Source organism: Saccostrea cucullata, unplaced genomic scaffold (assembly GCF_032062105.1).
Source record: "Saccostrea cucullata isolate Sc308-1 unplaced genomic scaffold, CSIRO_AGI_Scuc_v1 ctg26, whole genome shotgun sequence".
Classification (NCBI taxonomy): domain Eukaryota; kingdom Metazoa; phylum Mollusca; class Bivalvia; order Ostreida; family Ostreidae; genus Saccostrea; species Saccostrea cuccullata.
In genome coordinates, this window is record NW_026935606.1 from 28,594 (window position 1) to 51,210 (window position 22,617).

Genomic DNA, 22,617 nt, shown 5'->3' on the forward strand with positions numbered 1-22,617 from the left:
GTGTTTGGACAACGGCAACACTTTTCTTTTTGTCAAGTTTTAATTTAGGTTTGGAATTTTCAAAAAATCTATTCGCAATATTCGTAATATTCATATCTAATCCTTAATTTAAGTAACGATATCAAATTTCTCAAACCAGAGACATATGCCTTTGATAAATCTAGTAAAATTAAAATTCTTGTTATCCTCCATAGATTTTGTCGAAGCAAAAGACTTAAGTCATTAGAATTTCATCTTCACAAAATCTTGACATTTGATGAAACAGTATAATTGAATAAACAAAAATTGAAATACGTTAAGCTTTAGTTAACATGGCATCCCTGTGAAATTTTTAACATCGTCGTCCCTTAAGACCGATGCAAATGCAGTTTGGTATCACACATGCCGTAGGTGTTCATTTTTTTCCCTCTGATTTTGAAAAAAAAGATGACTCAATTTTACTTAGATTTAAATAATTACACTTTTAAATAACAATAACATTCAATCATTTTTGAAACGCTCTCCAAGAATTTAATTTGACAAAGTCATTTGTAAAAAAGAGAATATAATAATGATTACAGAATTTTCCCTTAAATTTCTGTGAAGTGAATAATACAGAACGAATTAGTAGATTAATGTGCAAATATGTAATTTTGAGGAAAGATAATCTCAAATACATCGTTTATATATGTACAAGCAGCCCTCATTTTCCGATGAGTTTCATGCTTAAAATCAGACATCATTATATTCAAGAATAATTTGTCATTTTGTGACATATAATTTTGTAAGATGTCAGAATCGCGTTGTTTGTAAATATTTGAACATGCTAGGACTAACATTTTCTCTACTACAGTATACTATTTGCATTTTGTAAGGCCATTCTGAAAGATCATATCAAAAATAAAGTGCTTATTTAAAAAAAGCACGTTGTGTACATAACGTTCACGCAACTCAAGAGACTCAGGACCAACCATAAAAAGATATTTGCATGTTTTCAAGGACAACCAAATCGAGCAATGATTTTCACCATGTTACCTTGCAAGTTATACAAGACAAACTGTTATATAATAGGTAATCACAAGCCTAAGTAAATATTTGAATCAAGGGCTCTTTTTTATCGTGATATACCCTACAGCTTATTGACCTTGACCAGAGACACATAGAAAGCTTGTTTCATTAAAAAACTGATCCACGTATCACCCCCTTTTTATCAATACACTTATTATGCCACCCAAGAAACATTGTCTTTATTTTTTAAAGGTCTACTAGTATTTGAAATTAATTCGGAGAGTGGTATTTCAACTTATACCCAAAACGCCAAATTGAATTATAAGGAAAAAAATCTTTTAAAAACCATTTAATTGTCAGTTTTAGTTAAAAAAGATATTTCCATCAATCGAAATGTATTTGAATTACCAAATATTTACTGGATTCAAAACTTCAAAGAAACCCTTCCAAAGATACATAGTGGATTCCAGTAAATGTTCTACCAAGCCTCTTTACTCCTCACTAAAATAATTACAGCATTAAAGGAAGAACTTTTGGAGTACTGTACGACAGTATATTTGAGAAGTATGCTGTGCTGCAAATCAAATCTGGATACATGTACTTAAAACTTCATGGAACATTAAGAGAATTCTGAAATTTTTTTTTTCAAATTAATAACATCAAAATGCATGACTTTCTATCTACATGTAGCTCAATATATTCCATATGACATTAATTCCATAGGAAAGAAATCACCGACGTACATTTATTTGGATAAAGTTATGAAGCATAATCCATACTAAACTTCGACAAAACTACTTACATGTACTAATTAATGATTCATTGTGACAAAATATATAGAGATTAAAAGAACAACTTGCAAGTGCTATTTTATACATACATGTATTGCATAATCATGGATATGTTTAGGGAGGGACTCTCACAATAATTAAACGTATTAAGGATAAATAACACAAACTTTAATCAGAAATCAGCAATATTTCTCATAGATTTACATTGAAAGTGGTAACCTGAACAATGTGTACTAAGTACACTGAGAGAATTTTATAAGATTTTGTCATAAGGGTAAAAATTTGTGGAATATTTTGTATGGAATTACATGTATATAGAAAGCAAATAAAGTCTCATATCTTAGCATCAAGGAAAACCTACGATTTCTTTATACTTCAGGGATTTATTATTTATGTCATTCAAATCAAAATCAGTCAAAAAATATATATCAATCCATGCATCAAATTTTTGTTTGTGTTAAGTACCCTTATATTCAATACAAATTAAAATTTATATTACATTTGGGCAGGAAATGTATCACAACCTGTCTTCCTACATATAAATATCCCGGTATGCATTGAATTATATAAATCTATATATTATGTGAACATTGTATTAATATCTTAATATAAAATGATATACACCATTATGGTAAATATTCCAGACAAAAAATCGATGAAAGAAAATGAAATTTTGACTCTTGAGTTTAATTGAACGTGTACATGTACATGTATGTCCTACATATACCGTATTATGTTTCTTTTACATGTACATGTTTTGAATATCACATTCAAATTAAATATTAAAAATATGGGAAAAAACAGCCTTATTGATTTGCGTTGTGTTCCTCACTTTTACATATAAAAATGAAATGTAGAATATTTGTTTCTCGTTCGTTTAAAACATTCTTTACAATTACAACTACTAATAGACTGAAGCAATTGTACAGTTAAACTTAAAAACTTTAATGTAGACTTGATAGATACCCATGAAATTGTTTTAGATAATGCACAAGTCAGTGAAAACGCAGACTAGATGAAAACATGGCCTTATGAATGAGTTCAACATGTTTAATGTCTTATTAATTTAGAATTTTGTCATATCGACAGTAAACCCATCGTTCCTGTAAGCATTTGAAGACCTGTCTGCCTCGTAATTTTTTGCCCGCCTAGAGAAAAAGAAAGAAAAAAATACAAAATTCATTCAAGCAAGAAAAGACGGTTATTTCCATTTTAAAAGAAATGGATACCTGTGGTATGGAATATTAAAGATTTACTTTGGTTTAGGAAAATCTTTGCCATCTTGAATGGTTTCTGGTAAATTGGCTCCTAGTGTTTCCGGTAAAATAAGGGAAAACAGTCCGGCAATTATGGAAGCTACTCCAAAGACGACTAGAGGAAGTGCTTGTCCAAAGTGACCATCAACTAACAAACTCTAAGTAAAAATAGTTACATGTATATTCATAAACGAATAGAAAATGATCTTATTTATTGCCTTAATATCACAGTTTGTTATCATGTATTTATTTAGACGAATACAACCAAGGGAGAAAAAAATTGGTGAGTAAAATATCGCCATTCAAACTTTGAACATATACACAGCATATCAATAATTTATTCTCACTGTACTTTATCAAAATGCATTCCTAAATTAAGATGAAATATTGTTAGATAGAAATAGGAAACATTGATAATTTTCAATCTGTGAATTTTTTTGTACCTAATATGTAGCAAAATTTATGATTTCTTTTTCATTTATGTACCGTATGTTATTGATGAGACTTACGAGGTCTGCTATGTAGGGGGACACCATCCCGCCAATACGCGCACAGGACGAGCTGGCACCCATGGCCACGTTTCGAACTACTGTGGGGTATAGTTCCGCTGACCAGACATAAATTACGGCAAAAGCTGCAGCAGCCCCTATCTTACCGATCATTGCCAGAATCACTGTCGTATACATCTGATGACCTGGAATCCGATAAATACCGAATAATCTCAGATACAAATATGCTAATTGGCATTTGAGGAACATAAATATCATACTTTTAATTACTTTTTTAAAAATGTATAACATACTAAGCAATGTTAATTATGTGAAATATATCATGCACCTTTCCGAGGTAGCCTTAAGGGGGGCTCTCTACAATGTCACAAAATGACTCTTCTCAAGAAAATGCTGCTTTTCTTCTTGTCTTTTTTTGGTTCAAATAAAAATGTATGCAGCTTTCATTTCTAATTTTGTTGGTTTTCATTTCAATATTTTACAACAATAAACTTTGAATAGAAATTTAAAGCATTACAGTGTAGGCTTTTAAAAATATAGAATTAAGGGGGGTTATAAAATGAATTAGATATGTGAAATAATTCCAAAAATGAAAGTGAAATGCTTTGAAACCTTATTTTTATTGGATATTGAGCCTATGTTCAGAAACAAATACATGCAACAGAATCAATTATACTTCATAGGTGTATAGAGATCCTCCCTTAAAATTCTCTTTTAAAAACTTAACCCTGTTCATTTCAATTCGAACGAATTTACAAGGGTTTTAAACCATACTTTACAGTACATAAGCACTGCTTTGTGAAGTAATCAAATTGTAATAAAATTGTAATATATCAATAAAAGATAAAGATGGTTGACTTACTTTTGCCAATGTATAAAACGGTAAAAATGGTGCAAATACAAGCCAGTCCTCCTAGCACCATGCACGCGCAATGCAATTTCTTTCTTCCAATACGATCCAATAGCACTAAACAAAGAGTATAGGCCGGAAATTCTACCAAACCGGTCAGAAAAAAGTTCAGGTAAAAGTCACCGGCAAGGTTCCCGGAATTAAGGGACAGGCCGTAGTATACCATACTAACAACGCACCTGAAGAAAAAGAGTTGAAATTTTATAAAATGGGGGACAAAAAATGTGCACGCCATTTCGCAAAATTATAAGTTGCACATAAAAGAAAAAAATAAATTATTTTGAATTGATTTCTTTTACTTTTTCATCGACAAGAATTCATGATGTGATTTTGCAGATAGTCGATTTGAACATATTTTATTGTATTTTAATCACAAAGGGATTGGACACAAGATCTGAAAACGTATGACGCAAATACATGTAGTTACCAATTCAAGAAAATAATGATCGTTCTGACAAACAGAACCCTGGATGTAAACAAATGCCATAACTGTCCTTCCGCTGTTTCGTCACATTCTAGGGAGTCCAGTTGCTTCTCTGTGACTTGTACCTTATTCCGTTTGGCTATTTTGCGAATTACGACTTTAGCCTCCTCAAATTTTCCACGGTTGACCAACCATCGCGGGGACTCTGGTAATAACCTTTGAAGGATTGTCAAAAAAGAAAAAGACATTGAAATTGAATGTGAACAAGTACAGATAGGAATACGGGGAATAAATATTGAAAATTCCGTCATACTTTGAACCACTTCCAGCAACGTTTACAATATAATTATTAACGAGAAATGGTAGCTAATAATGAAGTAGTAATTAAGAAGTTCATATAAAGAAATATATGGTAATGCACTTATCAAACGCTGTCACCAAAACAGAATGTTTGAAAACTGAATTAAGTGTGTGCAAATCAATAATAAATGACATTTCGACAGAATTCACGCCTTCTGGTACTCACCACCAATAACTCAGCAGAAGTGCTGCAGGAACTGACACTGCTATCTCATTATACTTCCAGTCTCTGATGAGATATCCTATAAGACAGAGGATAACCAGTCCTAGGGCAAAGAAGTATTCAATGACAACTCCAGCCCACAGCCGCTTAGAGGGACCAACTATCTCTACCCCTGTAATGCAGAATGACAATTTGAAATTGGTGAGAGAGGTTAACTACTGGAATCATTACCCTTTAAGACTGATCTTACCATTAAAGTATTTTTCTAAAGCAAAACATAACGTAAATGTCATTTGGTATGTTTTTGAAAAAAGATTGTTGAAATCTTTTTCTGACAAATGATAATAAAAAACGCTTGCCTAACACAAAAGCCGACATGAACGTCCCTGCACAGGAAAATCCAACAACGAACCGTAAAACACAGAACAGATAGTAGTTAGCTACCCATGACACAGCTAGACTGGAAGCCAGTAGTACCAGTATTGATAAAATCAAGGTCTTTTTTCTTCCAATCCTTATAAATATTTGGAGAGTGAATACAATCTCAAAATAAATAATTTCGGGGTGTATTTTCTTTTAAAAAGCTTTACACTTCTAGCATTTATTTCATATTAATTCTTTACTATGTGATTAACATAGAAATAAAAGAAAATAACTGAACATGGGAACAGATCCAAAGAGGGACACAAGACAGGTCAACATGTAAGTCTCTGGTGACGGTCTTATGTGCTAGCCAGCACGAAGAGGATTAAGTAAGTATGTGATTAACTCATTTTAATTTTTACATAAAGTACACGTGCATATCGTACTTGTCAGCAAGAGCTCCCAGACCCAGGGCACCGAAGAAGACACCAGCAAAGAAGACCATTTTGGCGTTAGATGCCCATAGTTGCTTGTCACATATCAAATCTTGCTAATAAGAAAAAAAATCGTTAATAACAAACAAAATCAGTCGTTTAAGTTTTATCAAATCAGTTACTAATTAGTATTATATGTACCTCAGATGCAAAAGTGCTATCATAAACAGATTTGTCGTAAACCCAAGAACTGCAACTCTCTTGGATGCCTGTAGTAGCGTTGCCTAAAACAGGAATGGAGAAAATTTTGCATTTTTTGTTCACCATCTCGTTGTCTGCGTCAAGCTCTGTAGGTATGTAGGCCTTTATCAAGTCATCGTGTTCTGGCCCCTGGCTGAGATAGGTATCGTTCGGGTAATTCGGTAATTTGCATCTGTAAAGGTTTGAAAAATGTTCGATTAACAATTACATCATTGTGCAGGTCCATATTACCTTAAGTTTACGTTAAATTGACTGTCGAACTTTTTAAATTTTAGAACCGTTTTTAAATGCACTTTATTGAAGCCGTTGCTTAATCGATATTCGTTGATACATCTAATAATATTTCATGTGATCACACACATACACATGTATTTAGATTGGTAATGAATTTCAGTTAAACATATCTCAAATTGTGTCTCAAATACAGACCAAGTATAGAAAAATTTAAACAGTTTCCTTTAATTACAAAGTGTTCAGTATTGAATAAGTTATTGTTGATAGTCGAACAAACTATAGATGGGGACTAAGACTCATCTTTAAATAAAGTTTGTCTGGGTCTGTAGGTAGCTGGAAATTTTTTCCCCTTAAAAACGTCCACATACATATGGACGGGATGAGAAAATTTAGGAATTAAAAGAAAACAAAATTATTATTTTATGAAGGTTATACAATTTTAGACGAGGGCCAATTTTAAACAGTATTTCGGGAGAGGGCAAACAAATAATTTTTATAGAATAATATGGTCTAAACTTAACATGATATTTTGTACAGTTTATTATGTATGTATGATATTTTCTCTGTCTGTGCTCTCTACAATGTATATGTGTGTACATTAATGAGAATAGGGTCATTGACATTGATTTGAAAACTAGGATGCCAGAAGCTTTGAAATATATTTTGAAAACACAGCTATGTTAAGACGGGAAAAATATTAATTCACACAGTTTAGTCTACATTATGCAGTACAAATTTATTATGTTTTCTTTCCGTCCTCTGTAATTTTCATTTTGCAAATGAAACATCATGCATGCGTGTTATGTTCGCATTGAATACTTTAAAAAAATATTTCATTTTTAAAAAGTTATTTGAATGAAAATACGGGCCGTACTCGTGATAGAATAAAAATTTATTACGTACCGAACTGTAATATATGTCGAGTAAAAAATGATATCTACGCTATTTCTTATATATATTTTATTATACATTGATCATTTATGAATTACTACAAAGGACTTATGTAATTTTTTAAACACATACATTTGTCAAATACTAGTGGCTTAAATTTAAATAAATGTATTTGCAATGAGTGGGTATTGGACTATACTTTGTGAAATGTAAAGGGATAGTAATTTTGATGAATTCTTGACGCTATGTTTTTGACGTTACATTTCCATTAAGTGTGCTCCTTGGTTACAAAACATGTTGATTTTAAAATGAAGTAAATTGGTTTCTGTTCAAATCAAATGAAAAGAAACGTTACAATCAATAAAAGAAATATTTGTACACATAATATTGTGCTTGTTTTAAATTTCTTGTAAGCAGTTTTTTGAAGATTGACATTATCCACAAACTTTTCCGACAACCCTCGTATATACGCATTTGCATAACTTAAAAGATACCGTTCGTGTCTTTTGAAGAAAAAACTGCATGATTTAAACTGTTATGTAAATTTTACATTTTCCTCAGAATACTGATGACAATTTTACTTAGTAACTTTATCCTAATTAAGTTTCTCTAATGTAAACTGGTGTGTAGCTGAACGCAAACTAAAGTCAATATTTGTCTGAAAGGTCAACGTCATCTTTATTTACCGTTTTATCTTCTGATCTAAGAAGTTTGTTTTTAAGATCATACTCTTCCATCTCGCAGTATTTTCGATTTTCCAGTCCTGAACCGAATGAATTATTACTTTCAGAACAGGTCATTCTATATATACAAAATGTAATGCTAGTTCACTATATATAGTCATACTAGTGTATCCGAACATACATGTTTAATCATAAATAATAGTTAAATATATGTCTTTACCTTCAGGACATTTTTTACTGTCAAAAATGAAATATTGTCCAGTTTTGACCCATATTTCCTCTTTTTATAGTGTAACTGGTGGTTTCAGCTTTGCTAAGATATTAACTTTAATAAAAGGACGATGTGTATTCAAGTCTAATGCATTGTATTACTTTTTTTCTTCCTTTTCAAAATGTCCTCGTTTTCCTGTGTTAAATTATCTGATATAGAATTAATAGAGTATTAGAAGATAAAATTCACTTTCTTCTTAAAATGAATTTATTCCAATACAAAGAAAATTAACACAAAAGAAAATTCCCTGCTCTCCATTAGTATTATATACTTGTTGGTTGTACATGTACATCAGGTGTTGTTTATTGAAAATATTTTCTTTGTGTTAATTGGAATGGACACTCTAAGTTGCAGGACATGTGTCCAATTCTCTTGATTATATTTTGTTCAATAAAATATGTTTTAACAATTAAAAGAGCGATTTTGAACTTTATTTTTCAAAACTGTTTTATGTCAAAATTTTTGCTTTTACGTTTGAAATTTAATTCATTCAATCAGAAATCAAAGAATTTCAATATGAAATCTACATGTCATTGTAACAAGTCTATTTTTTAAAACATCACAATCATTATTTTTCATCTTTTGATCAGTTCTTAATAAAAAAGATACGTAAAAAATGTATATACGTAAACCTTTTATCTGTCGAATCATAATAATACACCTTACACCTTGAGCGAGTAATTAAACGGTTGGCATTTGCGACTGACAATAGGATATGCATTGAACTTTAGGATTTATTAGAGCAAAACCATGAGCACTTCTCTTTCTCAGTTCTGCCCGGGAGCAAGACAGTTTGACAGTTTGGGTTTTTTTTCTTTCTTTTGTACACACACACATGTCATTTGCATTTAAAACAGGCAAGCATTGCAACATTAAGATCTATATTGAGTTCTAAAAGGGACTGCATCAACATCAAAATGGAAAGCAATTCGATGACATAATTGCAAAGCGGCCACCGGTGTCTTTCGAAAAGTCAAAGAAAACCAATGCCAATAGACCGAATTTCTGTCCACAGACATAACTTATATTAAAAGATTAGAGCCCTTAATAATGAATTAAGCATTGATTTTCTCTTTTAAAAAAAACTTAAAAATTCGAAATTTAAATTTAATTTTTCAAAACATACATCTCATAAATTCGTGTGCCAAAAGTTATAGTGGCAAATGGCGCGGTTATAAAATTAAAATGATCATTAGTAAAAAATGAAATAAAAATCTTTTCATACTTTCTAACATATTGAATTTTTTTTTCTTTCAAAAATAATTATGTCACAGTATACTTACATGTAACTGCAATTAACATGTGAATGGGAAAAAACCAAGTTACGCTGTAGCGTATTACTACAGTAAATTAACATATGATTAATTCCTGAAGAGAAAGCAAAAAAATGTAAATAAAAAATACCAGATATATTTCACCTGTGTTTTGGAATTCCCAGCAGAAACACAGAATTGACCATGTGGAAGGCTGCAATGATGGAAGGGAGGCACACAAGGAAATAGACATATTTCTGGTAGGGACCAAATTCTCCTAGCACCCCAAGCAGTTCGTCAAAGTGCATCCTTATACTCTCACACACGACCGTGCAATGATACACATTGAAACACACCCGCGCGTATGTAGATTTAAACTTTTATGTTAGGTCGAACGAGACGGGAACTTTGTTGCCTGTATAGATATAGGATTTGTCAATATTTTTTTTTTTATTTTTCAGAGAAGTTAAAGATGACGCGAAGAAGAATGAGCTGAGCTCATACACTGCAGTGTATTTTGCATAATTTCATAGGTTAGCATAGTAAAAAGTAAACATGATTGTGCTTCATTTTGGGCGTTTTATATTAAATACAGTGCAGATCAATGAATTTGAGATCCTTAAATCGTTGTAGGGGCTAGCTATAGGTGGATGAGAATAAGGGTTTATGCTAAAAAAAATACTAAAGTTTATTTTTTTTATTTTATTCAGAACTATTTTTAAACTCAGTATTCAGTGAATGCATTTTGTCAGTCATTAATTTTCAATCTAAAGTTGAAAATGATTACATGACAAAATTTGTCATGTAATCATTTTCAACTTTAGATTAAAAGTCAATAAAAGACAATATTTACATGTACCAAACCTTAATTTTCGAACATTTCAGAAAACATGTCTCTGCTGTAAGAAATGAACATTTTTTCGAATTATTTAGTTTTCCTTTTAGGGACATTAGTGAAGAAGACATCAGTACTATGTTTCAATTTGAATCCTTTGCAGTTTAAAACAATGTCTGATTTATTTTGAACATATTTTATTATTTTATCATATATTATCTTTTGTATATATAGACTCTAAAAAATTGTATATATATACGTATAATTTTATTTATATACGTACCGTTTTGTAGTCTTTTGTATAAAGAAACATTGCTGGGAAATTTTTTTTTAAATATAAAAATAAATCTCGAAATATTTCACACTATTGAATAAAAACGGGTTGAGTAACCTTTTGCCGATTTAACCAATTTTCCTCACTTTTCGAGCATAAAAGGTTACAAACATAATTGATAGGTGACCATGTGAATTCCTTTTGTAAAGAATTCAAAGGAAATCAACGCATAACTTCGAGAATTGTACACAAAATGAAACTTGACCTACTGTTATCAATCAAGTGTTTGCCAGTCAATGACCACCGGTAAATTTCAGTGCGCAGAAAACAGAGCAGCGTGTTTATTACTACATGTATTATTATTTACATATACGAATATGGCGGATAGCTAAGCCCTTTGAACTTTTCTTTCTTTCAAATTTTCTTTATTTCTCTATGATAGCAGTGTTGTCAGGTACAGGAAAATCACCCCGGGCCCAGTATTCAGACTTTCGTTACAAAAATCTGCCAAACTTTCCTTCCTGCAAATTCAACACAAATACCATTGATGTGCCTTCCTTTTGATATACATAATTACCTACATGTATACATTATTGGACCTATCAATTAAGGACACATGATTAAAAAAAATGGATGCCTGGATTGGTATATATTTCTGGAGCTATTTTTGTCAACAGGGGATGCTTACTCCTCCATGGCACCTGATCCCACCTCCGATGTTTTGAAGGTCCGTGTTTGCTTTGCTCCTAATTTGTATTGTTTAATGGACTTTTGATCTTGAATAATGTTCGTAATATCCATATGTTTCATACAACTAATAAATCTCGGAAATATTTATCAACGTGAATCTCTATGATGTTCAGAATTCTACCTTTACGCAGCCATCCCTATTAATCTCTACAAATATTTTTTACTTCAAACTCCATTTTTGTGTAAATATGAATGAAAAATTAGTACGATAATAACTACGCCGTTGAACTTCTTCATTGTACTCATTGAAACATGACTCAGTTTGTTATTTTCAATTTTTGTGACAAAAGTTTGTTTATATCATCTGCCCTTAAAAAGAATGTTAGGAGCGCTTCTGTTTGCAAATATACATGTATAGGAAAACAGCTTTTCCTCTAGTTCCAGATTTTATAATCGATCTTTTTTTCGGCTATAAAAAGTGCACCCATGTGTCATCATACATCACCGAAGTTTATCACACCTCTTCTCTTTTTTGTAAAATCTTTAATTTTAAATAGACTGAGGGCTTTAACTTGAACATTAACAAGGTCATTATAACAAAAAAAAAAGCATTAATTTACCAAATGCCTACTTTAAACGAGGTTGTTGAAAATACATATGTACTGTAGCATCAACTTTTTAGTAATAGTATGTCTTCAAATTTATTGATCGTATTCAGAGCAAACTCTTGAGTAACGAATTAGCTGGGGAACAAGAACACCATAAACATGTGATAACCATCATTATATAACATTACTCTCTGCATAAATCAGGATAGTTGGCGATGGAAAAGCTAAAGTTATCTCGTCATTGTCATTGTCAAACAATCTAGTTGTAAATTGGCCAATGTTGTCTATAGTCAGTAAAACATCCGGGTATTAAACAGAGGTGGCAGTCTCTGTAGAGTCTTTTACTTCAAGCAAACCCTATCTCTAAGGATATGTATACTTTAAATATCTCTGTATGAACACATAGAATAAGGAATTAATCTGCAAGCCAATATTCATGATGATTGAAGAAGCTTGAATGAAGATGTTTATATAGTTTATATGATATAACTAATCATTGTTTTAAAAGACTCCGAATTCCTATGGAAAACTTCGAAATTGTTTTGTTGTCCAATCCCGTGCACTTGAATGCATGCGGGATACAGAGCATTTACTTTTATATTAGTTTTAGTTAGTTAGTTCTTGTAGCACGGTTTTATTCATTTTTCAATTCGCTAACACACATAATGTAATGTTTTATAATCTATGTTTTCTACTAAATAAAACCATGAATTCATTTCATCCTTACATGTCTTACATGTTTTTAGATTTCTTATGCATCAGCTGGACTAGTTCTTATTTACATAAGGAAGAAATTAATACATTGAATACCATTTGTACGTATTTCAATGTATTACAATAATTTATTATTTTTTCCTTTTAAAAATAAATTTCGCTTGAGAAAGTTCGTCAAATAAATCACTGTAACAGAGGTGTGTATGTGGCTTATTTGTCGCAGTAAATTTTAAATCTTTTGACAAGATGAATCAATATACAAGTTACAAAATATGATATCTTATTGACCAAAAGAAAAAAAAAAATTAAATAAATAAAAATAAAATAGGATTTGCGATTTAAAAGGCACCTATGAATTTGACATTTTACCTTCAAGTAAAATATATACGTTGTAGTACCAAAGTGGATTATGCGAATAATATTAATCATGATGGAATAAATTATTTGTTTCTACGCAAGGCTACGTATGGAGGTTTCTATGCAAAATAATTAATTTAGACCCATAATTGCTATACATACCGCAAAGAAAATGTTAAGACTTGTTTTTTAATACATTCTTGGTAAATATGCGATTGCCAGTACACATTATGACGTCATATTATGACGTCATCAGTCTTTACTACACAAGTTTATAAGAAACATCAACAAAATCGCTTCGGCGCAAGGGCATACCTTACTTTGTTTTTCAGAAAGAAGGTATAAAGGAAAGCAGATTATTCCAAAGATTTAAAATATTGCTGCACAAATGTCGCCACTGCAATTGTTTAGTTACTAATCGTACAGTTCTTAGTTGAAACAGGGTAAAAATGTACAGTCCAGTGTAAGTTTAGTAAAATTTTTATCGATTGAAGAAGAGCATAAGATTTGTGCAGCAATTTTATTAATTTTTAGAATATTTTCATTTATATTATACTTTATTTACTTTAAATTAAATAGGATATGCCCTTGCGCTGACGTTGTTTTGTTGATGTGTTTTATTACCTTGAATGGGAAAGAACAAGTAATATATATATGTGCACTTGCATTAATAGTGGATTATGCATAAGAAAATCAATTTGAACTTTCTCTGTACATAAAATACACAATTTATGCATTTTTATTAGCTCATTTGCATAGAAAAACCCATATTTAGCCTTAACTCACTTGCGTACATCAAGTTAAAGTGACGTGAAATGAAGATCTGAACAGATTGTCATGTTTTTCCGGATTTTGAAAGTTCATCTTCTAAGATTTTAACAAATCTTGAGTACATGCATTTTCGGTTTTGATATTTTGCCAAAAAAAGGAACAACACTGTCTGTCACTGACTTGCCACTAAGTATTGCTTGTAATGTAAGTCTTATTTTTTTTGTTTTATTGTTTGTAAAATACTTACTAAAAATATGTTTTTCGCCTTACAAAATCTTACGTTAATCATGTTAATTGTCACTCACCTGACACGGGAAAGGAATGAAAAGGGGCAGGGCACAACTTCCGGGTCTGTGGGTATATATATGAAGGAGGGGCACAAAACATTTAGCTGTATAATGAAAAGGTTACAAATGAAATCGTAAATTATAATAATTGTACTTCCTTTTACATATTACTCCATTAGGGTTTCGCGGAATACATGTCAATCAAAAAACGACACTTAAAAGTTGTTTATACGTTCTGCAAGACTGATTATGAAATGATTTGAGCTTTGCTCAACTTTTTATTACCATTATTAGTCTTTTGAGAAAAGAAAAAAAACATGCCAATGTCGCTTTTTATTCGGACTTTATGTTTTGTTGAGAGGTAGATAGATTGTTCAAATAATTAAATGGATCGTCGTTTCCAATTACTGCCAATTAATTAATTAATTTACTGGTTCCAGCAAAGCAACATTATTTAACACAATTTTAAAAATTTGCTTAGTTTTTTTGCTACACCATGATGACCCTCTGTCTGATGTTTCAAGGGTAAAAAGTATTCTATGTGTAAAATACTCAGAAATATGCGTTAAAGTAAACACTGTACATCATGATAAATGAATATTTTTCAAAAATAAATTGCCCAAAACAGGCATGTCCACAATAAAACTATTAATTTTTTTTACATGTTTAAGAGTAACTTAAAATTATTATCCTTTAAAATCAATTGTTGACGATGTAAAGCTGACTTCACAAATAATTTGAAGAACAAGGTGCACATTAATTAGGTCTTTTTGACCCTGTGAATTTCTGAAAATGTGAAACTTCTTACGAGTTTCATTTGACTTGAATTGCATCAATTTCCTAATATCCTAAAAATTTCTACAAAAAATTGCCAATCTTTTTAGCTGTTTTTCGATATTTCAAATAGAGTGCAAACTCAAATCTTAAATATGCAATTATTAAATAGAAGAACTGTTTCTGAGGATTTGTTTTCTTTTCAATAAATTCAATAAAATTGAACTTCGAGGATTTGTTTTCCTTTCAATAAATTCAATAAAATTGGAATTTCGTAATGCGTGTTTTCCAACTTCATTTTTTGTTCTTTTTGATAGATCCTGGGATGATTTTTTATCCAATAACAGTGAAAAAGGGTGTCTTAACAAAAAAAAGAGAAAAACTGCTAAAGAAAATAGATATTTCAGGAAAGAAAAGAAAATGGGAAAAACTGATAAAGTATGTAGATGACAATGAAGAATTGGCTAATTCTACTAGGTCTGTGAGAGAAAACAAAGAGACCACTCTTAATACACCACTTCATTATGCTGCACTTGGATCTGCCCCTAAGGATGTTTTTAAAAAATTGCTTAAAAAAGGATCTGCTAAATGCCTCAAGAATTCTGCTGGGGAGACAGCGTATGACATTGGCGTGAAGTCGCAGCTCCCTCAAGATGTATTGGATTTGATTAAAATTCCACAAGAAATAAAACAGAAAGAAAAAATGATACAGAAATTTGAAGAGGGCTTACATAAACTTATCATGGAGAGAGTTGATAATTTGATAAACGAAAATAAGGAGGTTCTTCCTCAAGTCGCATATTTGTTTGAGAAGGGTAGCTTTCACTACATGGTGCCAATGATGTATGGTGGATTCAATGTTGAGAGAAAAGGAGAAAATACCATCCGAGTCTCTAGTTTTATAAGGGTATATGAAGGAAGTGGACAAAGACATGAAATTGACAGTGAGGGAAATGTGAAACTGACGGAAGACGGATACTGTTAGGATCTGAATATACTGAATGTAATTTATTTCTCAAAACTTTTGGCTCACTTATAGAGGCTAAAGTGAGCTCTTCAGATCAAAGATTTGCTAGTTCTGTGATTACATACATGTCATATCGTATATATGTGTAAATGTGTGGCTGAAACTATCCACTGTGAGGTTTTTTTTCAGAACAACATTTGAGTTTTTTTTCAACATTTGAGGTCAAACTAGTTTTTAAAGTAGTGTAAATTGAGTTTTCATATTCTATTATTTTTTGGATTTGGTGGGGATAAGAATGATTGCACGCTAAACATTTGACATAACAACTTTTATGCTGAATTATATATTAGTGTAAGGTTGTGGGAAACAAAATAACTGATATGAAATCTTGTTGCATGTATGTATTCTTTATCAATACTGTATTTAAGTCCTCCAACTTAGTTTGGGTCACTAGAAGAAATGTCGTTGTAAAGGACTTGGAACAATTGCATTGTTTTGCCTTCTTATCCTGTTGAATTAAGAAAAAAAGCTTTTATTTTCCAATTAAATTTTGGATCTAAATAGATAATTGTATCAATTTTGATAAAAGAGCCATAGCGCATTTGATAGTCACTTTCGCCTACTCCAGTAGTGATTTTTTTAAATACTTTGTGTGACAAAAATTTTGTCATACAATGTTACATGCCTTAAAGCAACTCACACAAAAATAATACTCAATTATTAATAGTTCCCTCTTATGATAGTTATAAAAATCGTTCAGTTTATATGGAGAATATAGTAAATACTTCCCCCCTAAACAATGACAAACTGTAGGAAAAGACCACCCTTAACCAGAAAAACAACTTCTGAATAATTTTATTTGGATATGACTGCACTTCATTACGCTTAGATAATTTTGGTTAAAGGTGGTCTTCATATTGAAAATGTTGAAAATGTGTATTTAATTTTTCTTCTAAAATTATTTTAAAATTCAACAATCTGTCTTAATTTTATCCAATTGATGACCAAGACTTCGTGGCATAGTGGTATGATTGCTGGATTGAAGATACAGGTGACTCTCGATGGCTCGAACTCCGATCTCTCGAAGTTCTCGATCTCTCGAAGTGAACCTCCGGTCCCGTTTTTTTCCTCTATATAATTAAGCAAATTTACTCCTGATCTCTCGAACTTCTATCTCTCAAAGTTCTCTATCTCTCGAACCAAAATGGGTCCCGTTACACATAATTCATTGAATTTTACTCTCTATCTCTCGAAGTTTTGATTGCGTGTGTATACAAGCTAATCAAGCGTAAAATTGATGCAGTCTGAACTTACCTGGATAACAGTGAACGTCTGGGCTTGGCATTGAGGTGTTTTAATTGGGTGTTTACATAGATGACACTTCACCTGTGGGTAGTCGGTGTGTTGATATAATTAATTGATTATTATTGGTAAATTATTAACTGTTTTTTTAATTCACAACTTATTTTGATTTGAAAACGAGACCGTCACGATAAGTTTTTGGAAAATAATTTATACATGTTATAGTCGAATAAATAAGTTCCTATTGGCTATGAACTTTTATCAGAGTCTACATAATCCCAGTATGGCAAATATTGCACAAGAAATTCCTTTCTCAAGGACTATACCGATTAAGAAAAATCTTGTGAACACTGGTGAACAGGGTGAAGGACCCGGTCAAGCCGCGGAATAGTCAAACCGACAATTGCTATTCGGACTTCATGTAATCAGCAAATAAGAACAATTAAGCATTGAAACTTTACAAATTTGTTTTATTTAGTCGAAATACGATCATTGTTGTTGATATCAAGTAAATATTATACCTTTGAAATACGATAGAAAACGTGCAATGATTTTATTTACAGATACTTCCGGTATCTATAAAAGTAGAACTTCTATGATCGGAACTGAAAATTCCGGATTTTATTTACTATTTACTTTCTATCTCTCGAACCCTTCGATCTCTCGAACTTTTCTTGCGGTCCCTTGAACTTCGAGAGATCGAGAGTCACCTGTATAATGAGCGTGGGTTCAGGTCTCACACTGCGTGTACTACGTTTTATTTATTTTTTTCTCGTGAGCATTTTCCTATGTTTTCTTCTTTTATTTTATAATACACGTATAATTAATTTTTAAAAGAGATATAAAATGCAACATTACACATTGAAAGTATCTTGGGGAAAAACAGTCTTAAACTATTTAATGACCAAAAGTCATAGCTGCTAGCCTGTTTTATTATTTTTTTATTTCAAAATCTTGTTTAGAATAAGAGTATCGGACAAGTAAAATTACTGTCATGCAACAAACTTGCAACTATGGAAATTAACACTGGTTCACAAATGATTACATACATGTGGATTGATTTTGATTTGAAAAGGTACATGTATCTACAAATAGAAACAGGTGATTTCCTTTTAAATACTTGTGTAGGCCGAGTCGTCGGTAAGACAGCTATGACTCTTTGAAAGAGAAAGAAGTCTATTTTTTCTTGAAAAATTAAAGAATTTTTCCATTTATAGAAATCAGTGTAAAGCAGAAATAGTATAGCTTTATTAACTTATAGTAATAGCAATTTATTCATTAATACTGGTATTATACTTACTAATCAGCTACTAATGGATGTATACTTTTACTTAAAAAGATAATAGCAAATATACCAAACATCTTTTATTATTTGTATGGAAAGTAGGTATGAACCAGAAATATGCATTCATAGTTTTTTTGTTCAGAGAGAGGTTAATGTGACATTGGTGAGTGGCGTGGACCACAGGCCTCTTCATTTTTACATCACTCATTTTTGTTATCATTATACTACCCCTTACTGGATTTTTTTTCAAAAATAAGAATTGGTATTTTATTTAGTTGTATATTCATGATATTAATATTCTAAAATCTTTAATCTTATTTGATTTTATTCAATTGTATATTTTATTTCTTTATTCAAGAATAAAACTTAAAAATGAATAAAACATGTAAATACAAATTCATTTTTTAAATGATATACAGTGCTTTTAGATTATAGAATAAGACGAAGATCATAGATTATTGTTTTATCTTTAAAAATTACGTCCAATATACATCTTTGCTAAAAAAATAGAACATTTCCAATGTTTTACTGAGCGGACATAAAAAATCGATGTTTGACTACAGAATGATATATAGGCCTACTGGACCTGTCATGAAATATAAGCAAATTGCGCTTCGTCACACTGTAGGCGGGATAACTAAACTTGCAGTCATTGGTTTACCACAGTGCATATCATTTGCATCGTATAAACAGCACAAGATACATGTAATTATAATTAAGGTAAAAACTATAACAAAACATCTATTGACTATGGCCGCCGAAATATGGCTGAAAAATTGCCGACTCGGCGTTAAACAATATAAAATCAATCAATCTATTGACTATGGTGTCCGGATAGGGCCATTTGCGATAGCGCGACATCGCGTTCAGATAAACGAGACATCACGCTAACACACAACACGCCGTCGCGCTAACGCAAGTTGCATACATTCGTGGCGCCTGCAACTTTGCAAAACGATGCGCTAACACACAACACGCCGTCGCTCTAACATAACTTTGCACAAGTCGCGATTTCGCGAGCTTTTGCAACGCTGTGGCGTAACACAATTTTACACAACACGCCGTCGCGCTAACACAACTTTGCAGTGCCTCTCTGACGGCCCTGTGCAAAGTGTAAGCGCCACCGTGTTGTTTTATTAGTATTTATTGTATTACATGTAGCGCTATTGTTTAGCACGGCGCGGCAAATAGCGCGACGGCGCGTTTAGTGAATGCGATGTCGCGCTAACGCAAAACATAATTGACTGGGTTCTTGGACAAAATGCGTTTTTTATCTTTTTGTCTTTTTGTAAATGACATTTATTGAAATAACTGTTTAATAAAGGTTAAATTAGATATCATGCATTGTGTAAAATTTTTACTATTTTGATATTACATGTGAAGGTTGTATACAAAATTCCGTAGACAAGCCTTGTTTTCTTTACATTAATGAATTTTCGTAAATAGTTAAACCAACACTATCTAATAATTTTATGGACAAATATGGAGTAACTACACAATTTATTCCAATTCTAAAGACAAATTTCATTGTCTGGTGTAGGAAGTCGGCGCAATACCCAGAAGTTGCTGTTAAAATTTGGTATGTTATATTTAAAATCCTAAAAAGAATACTGAGCTTTTTAATGGAAAGGAAAATTCTTTATAATTCTATTTTGGCAAATTTTGTTTATGCTTTGATGAATATGAATTTTATAACATTTTATATAATTGAAATCCGAATTTGTGAAAAATGGCGGCTGCGTTGGCCCCGCACTGGACTATTATCAAGTATTTTGATCCTGAATTCCTCCCCCCCTCTTCTCATCCTTAGCATTTAAAATGACTTAAACGGTTTCTCTATGTATATGTGAATAACAGTAACTAAAATAAAAGACAGGGCTAAGAAACAAGATTCTCTGCAAATTAGAGAAAACAGACGGAAAGCGTAGAAACATAAGGTTTTTTATTAAAAAATGCATATATTTTGTGCATATATATTTCATACTTTTATTGTCACATTTATAACTATAACCGTTTCGTTTAATCTAAAAATTTGATTCCGGTAATTGGAATATTTTCTCCAAAAATTTGAACCGTTGACATTTGTATTTTTTTGACGTTGCAGATTGCTTCGGGTGTAAGAGAACGATATCACTTTAAATGTTATTTCGAAAAGTTTTCAAGTAACCATTAATTTATCTGCCAAGAACACGCTTTTTTTTTTTGAAAATTTCATGATACATTTTTTTTTAAATATAGCTCAGTCTACGAAAGACAAGTAACGTACCGCCAGAAATGATGAAAACTGGGAAATCGCCGCCTCCAGTCAGAGACGGCATTCTCGGGTTAATTTTTGATACTTGCGATCCGAATTAAACTTCGTTTTTATGGTTCTTTTGTAAAATATACAATCCAATGAAAACATTTTATTTGACTTTCAAGATTTATTTTCATTTCGTGAAGTTTTTAATCTTGCAAGCTAGTGTATCGAAATGTGTAGTTAGAATAATTTAACTGTGTCTCCGGACAAGCCCTCATTACAGCTAGAATACGTCCCATATACAATCTTGGCCATAACTTTCAAACAGTTAGAACTAGGGCTATTGTTCTTCACTTGTGAATTCATTTCAACAAACCCTTTCAGTGCATGTAACTAATTTTGACCTTTTGACCTTAAAGTTAGACACTTGAAAAAAAAATCTTCGCTATTATTTTGAACAGTTAGAACTAGAGCTTTCATATTTCGTATAAACCGAGGTCCCGTGTTGCATTGCCTTGTAACAACCTCTTCCTGTGGGTATACAAAATTTAAACCTCTCCTTTGGCAAGTGGAGACATTTTTTTGAAAAATTCAAAGAAACAATATATAAAATATTTCAAACCCTTTTATTGAAAAATAACTAGGGTTGAGTAATCCTTTGCCGATTTAGGGCTTCAATTTTCCATAATTTTACAGTAGAAAAGTGTTTACAAACACATAATTGATCACTGCCTTATAGCAGAACACTACTGTTGCATTGTGAACCTTCCATTACATTATGTAAAGAATTCAAAGGACTATTGCATTGTGCCAACCTTCCATTACATTATGTACACTCTTTATGACATTAACCCACACTACTATTGCATGTGTTAACTTTCCTTTATATTATATCAAATTTATGACATTTACACATACTACAATTTTATAACTTGCATTTCGTTATGCTTACTTTTCATGACAATCTTAGTTTTTATTAACTGATGTGAAAATATGCCATACTGTGCGCACTCTTCGGTACATTATGTCCATTCACTATTCGTTACAGAACACACTGCCTTTATAAGAAAAATCTAGTTGATTTAACTAAAATGTACGGGAGAGAAAAGTGGCGGAAGCGATTAGCGATTTCGCAGCATGTATCTTTAAATGAATTTGTTTAAACAGATTATCAATTTGTTAAAACATGCAAAGCCTTAACACTGCGACTGTGAATTAAAACAAATTAATAATTTGTTTTAACTGATGATTAAATTATCATATTTGATATAACAATCATTATTTTCAATTGGTTTTTTTATAAAACAAACTTTTAGTAATTTTGTTCACATTAAGTTTAGCTGAATTAAGTTGAAAATTTGTTATAACAAATAAACTAGATTTGTTATAACAAATTAATAATCTGTTATAACAAATTATTAATCTGTTATAAACAATTCAATTGATTTTTGGACATTTTTGACATGTACACAGAACTATGGAATGATTAAAAAAATTACAGATTAGAAATCTTTAAAATATTAAAAAAAATCATTTGTGAAAAAACAGACAAGCCAAGAAAAAAAATGTCCACGAAAATCCTTTTACAAATTCTATTTGTTTTTTTTTTACAGATATATTATATTTTTCTATATTTCAAACATCAATGTCATGATAATTTTCAATTAACATTACATTTTCTATCCCTTTAAAGTTATTCTTAGAAGCTTGATATTATGTGCCTG

General features: G+C 31.3%; 2 protein-coding genes across 2 annotated transcripts; one reads left to right on the forward strand and one right to left on the reverse strand.

Moving 5' to 3' along the window:
- Window positions 1–1,845: 1,845 nt before the first annotated feature.
- Window positions 1,846–10,143, reverse strand: LOC134243407 (organic cation transporter protein-like). Its single transcript, XM_062725657.1, has 10 exons — window positions 9,956–10,143; window positions 6,399–6,630; window positions 6,210–6,313; window positions 5,760–5,914; window positions 5,404–5,572; window positions 4,881–5,093; window positions 4,406–4,632; window positions 3,544–3,728; window positions 3,035–3,192; window positions 1,846–2,926 (listed from the first exon to the last, which is right to left on the reverse strand). Exons 1-10 carry the CDS (start codon window positions 10,096–10,098, stop codon window positions 2,845–2,847), a joined length of 1,668 nt encoding a protein of 555 aa, XP_062581641.1. The 5' UTR covers window positions 10,099–10,143; the 3' UTR covers window positions 1,846–2,844.
- Window positions 10,144–14,151: 4,008 nt separating this feature from the next.
- LOC134243387 (uncharacterized) lies at window positions 14,152–16,648 on the forward strand. Its single transcript, XM_062725637.1, has 2 exons — window positions 14,152–14,243; window positions 15,418–16,648. The coding sequence occupies exon 2, from the start codon at window positions 15,426–15,428 to the stop codon at window positions 16,083–16,085; it is 660 nt and encodes a 219-aa protein (XP_062581621.1). The 5' UTR covers window positions 14,152–14,243; window positions 15,418–15,425; the 3' UTR covers window positions 16,086–16,648.
- Window positions 16,649–22,617: the final 5,969 nt, after the last annotated feature.

Excerpts from the sequence above, each read along its gene's own strand:
- LOC134243407 (XM_062725657.1), bottom strand. The coding sequence starts at position 10,098 with ATGCACTTTGACGAACTGCTTGGGGTGCTAGGAGAATTTGGTCCCTAC. Across the intron at positions 3,729-4,405 it reads CGTTTTATACATTGGCAAAA|GTCATCAGATGTATACGACA; the intron begins GTAAGTCAACCA and ends ATCGGATTCCAG. Across the intron at positions 3,193-3,543 it reads CCCCCTACATAGCAGACCTC|AGTTTGTTAGTTGATGGTCA; the intron begins GTAAGTCTCATC and ends ATTTTTACTTAG.
- LOC134243387 (XM_062725637.1), top strand. The coding sequence starts at position 15,426 with ATGATTTTTTATCCAATAACAGTGAAAAAGGGTGTCTTAACAAAAAAA.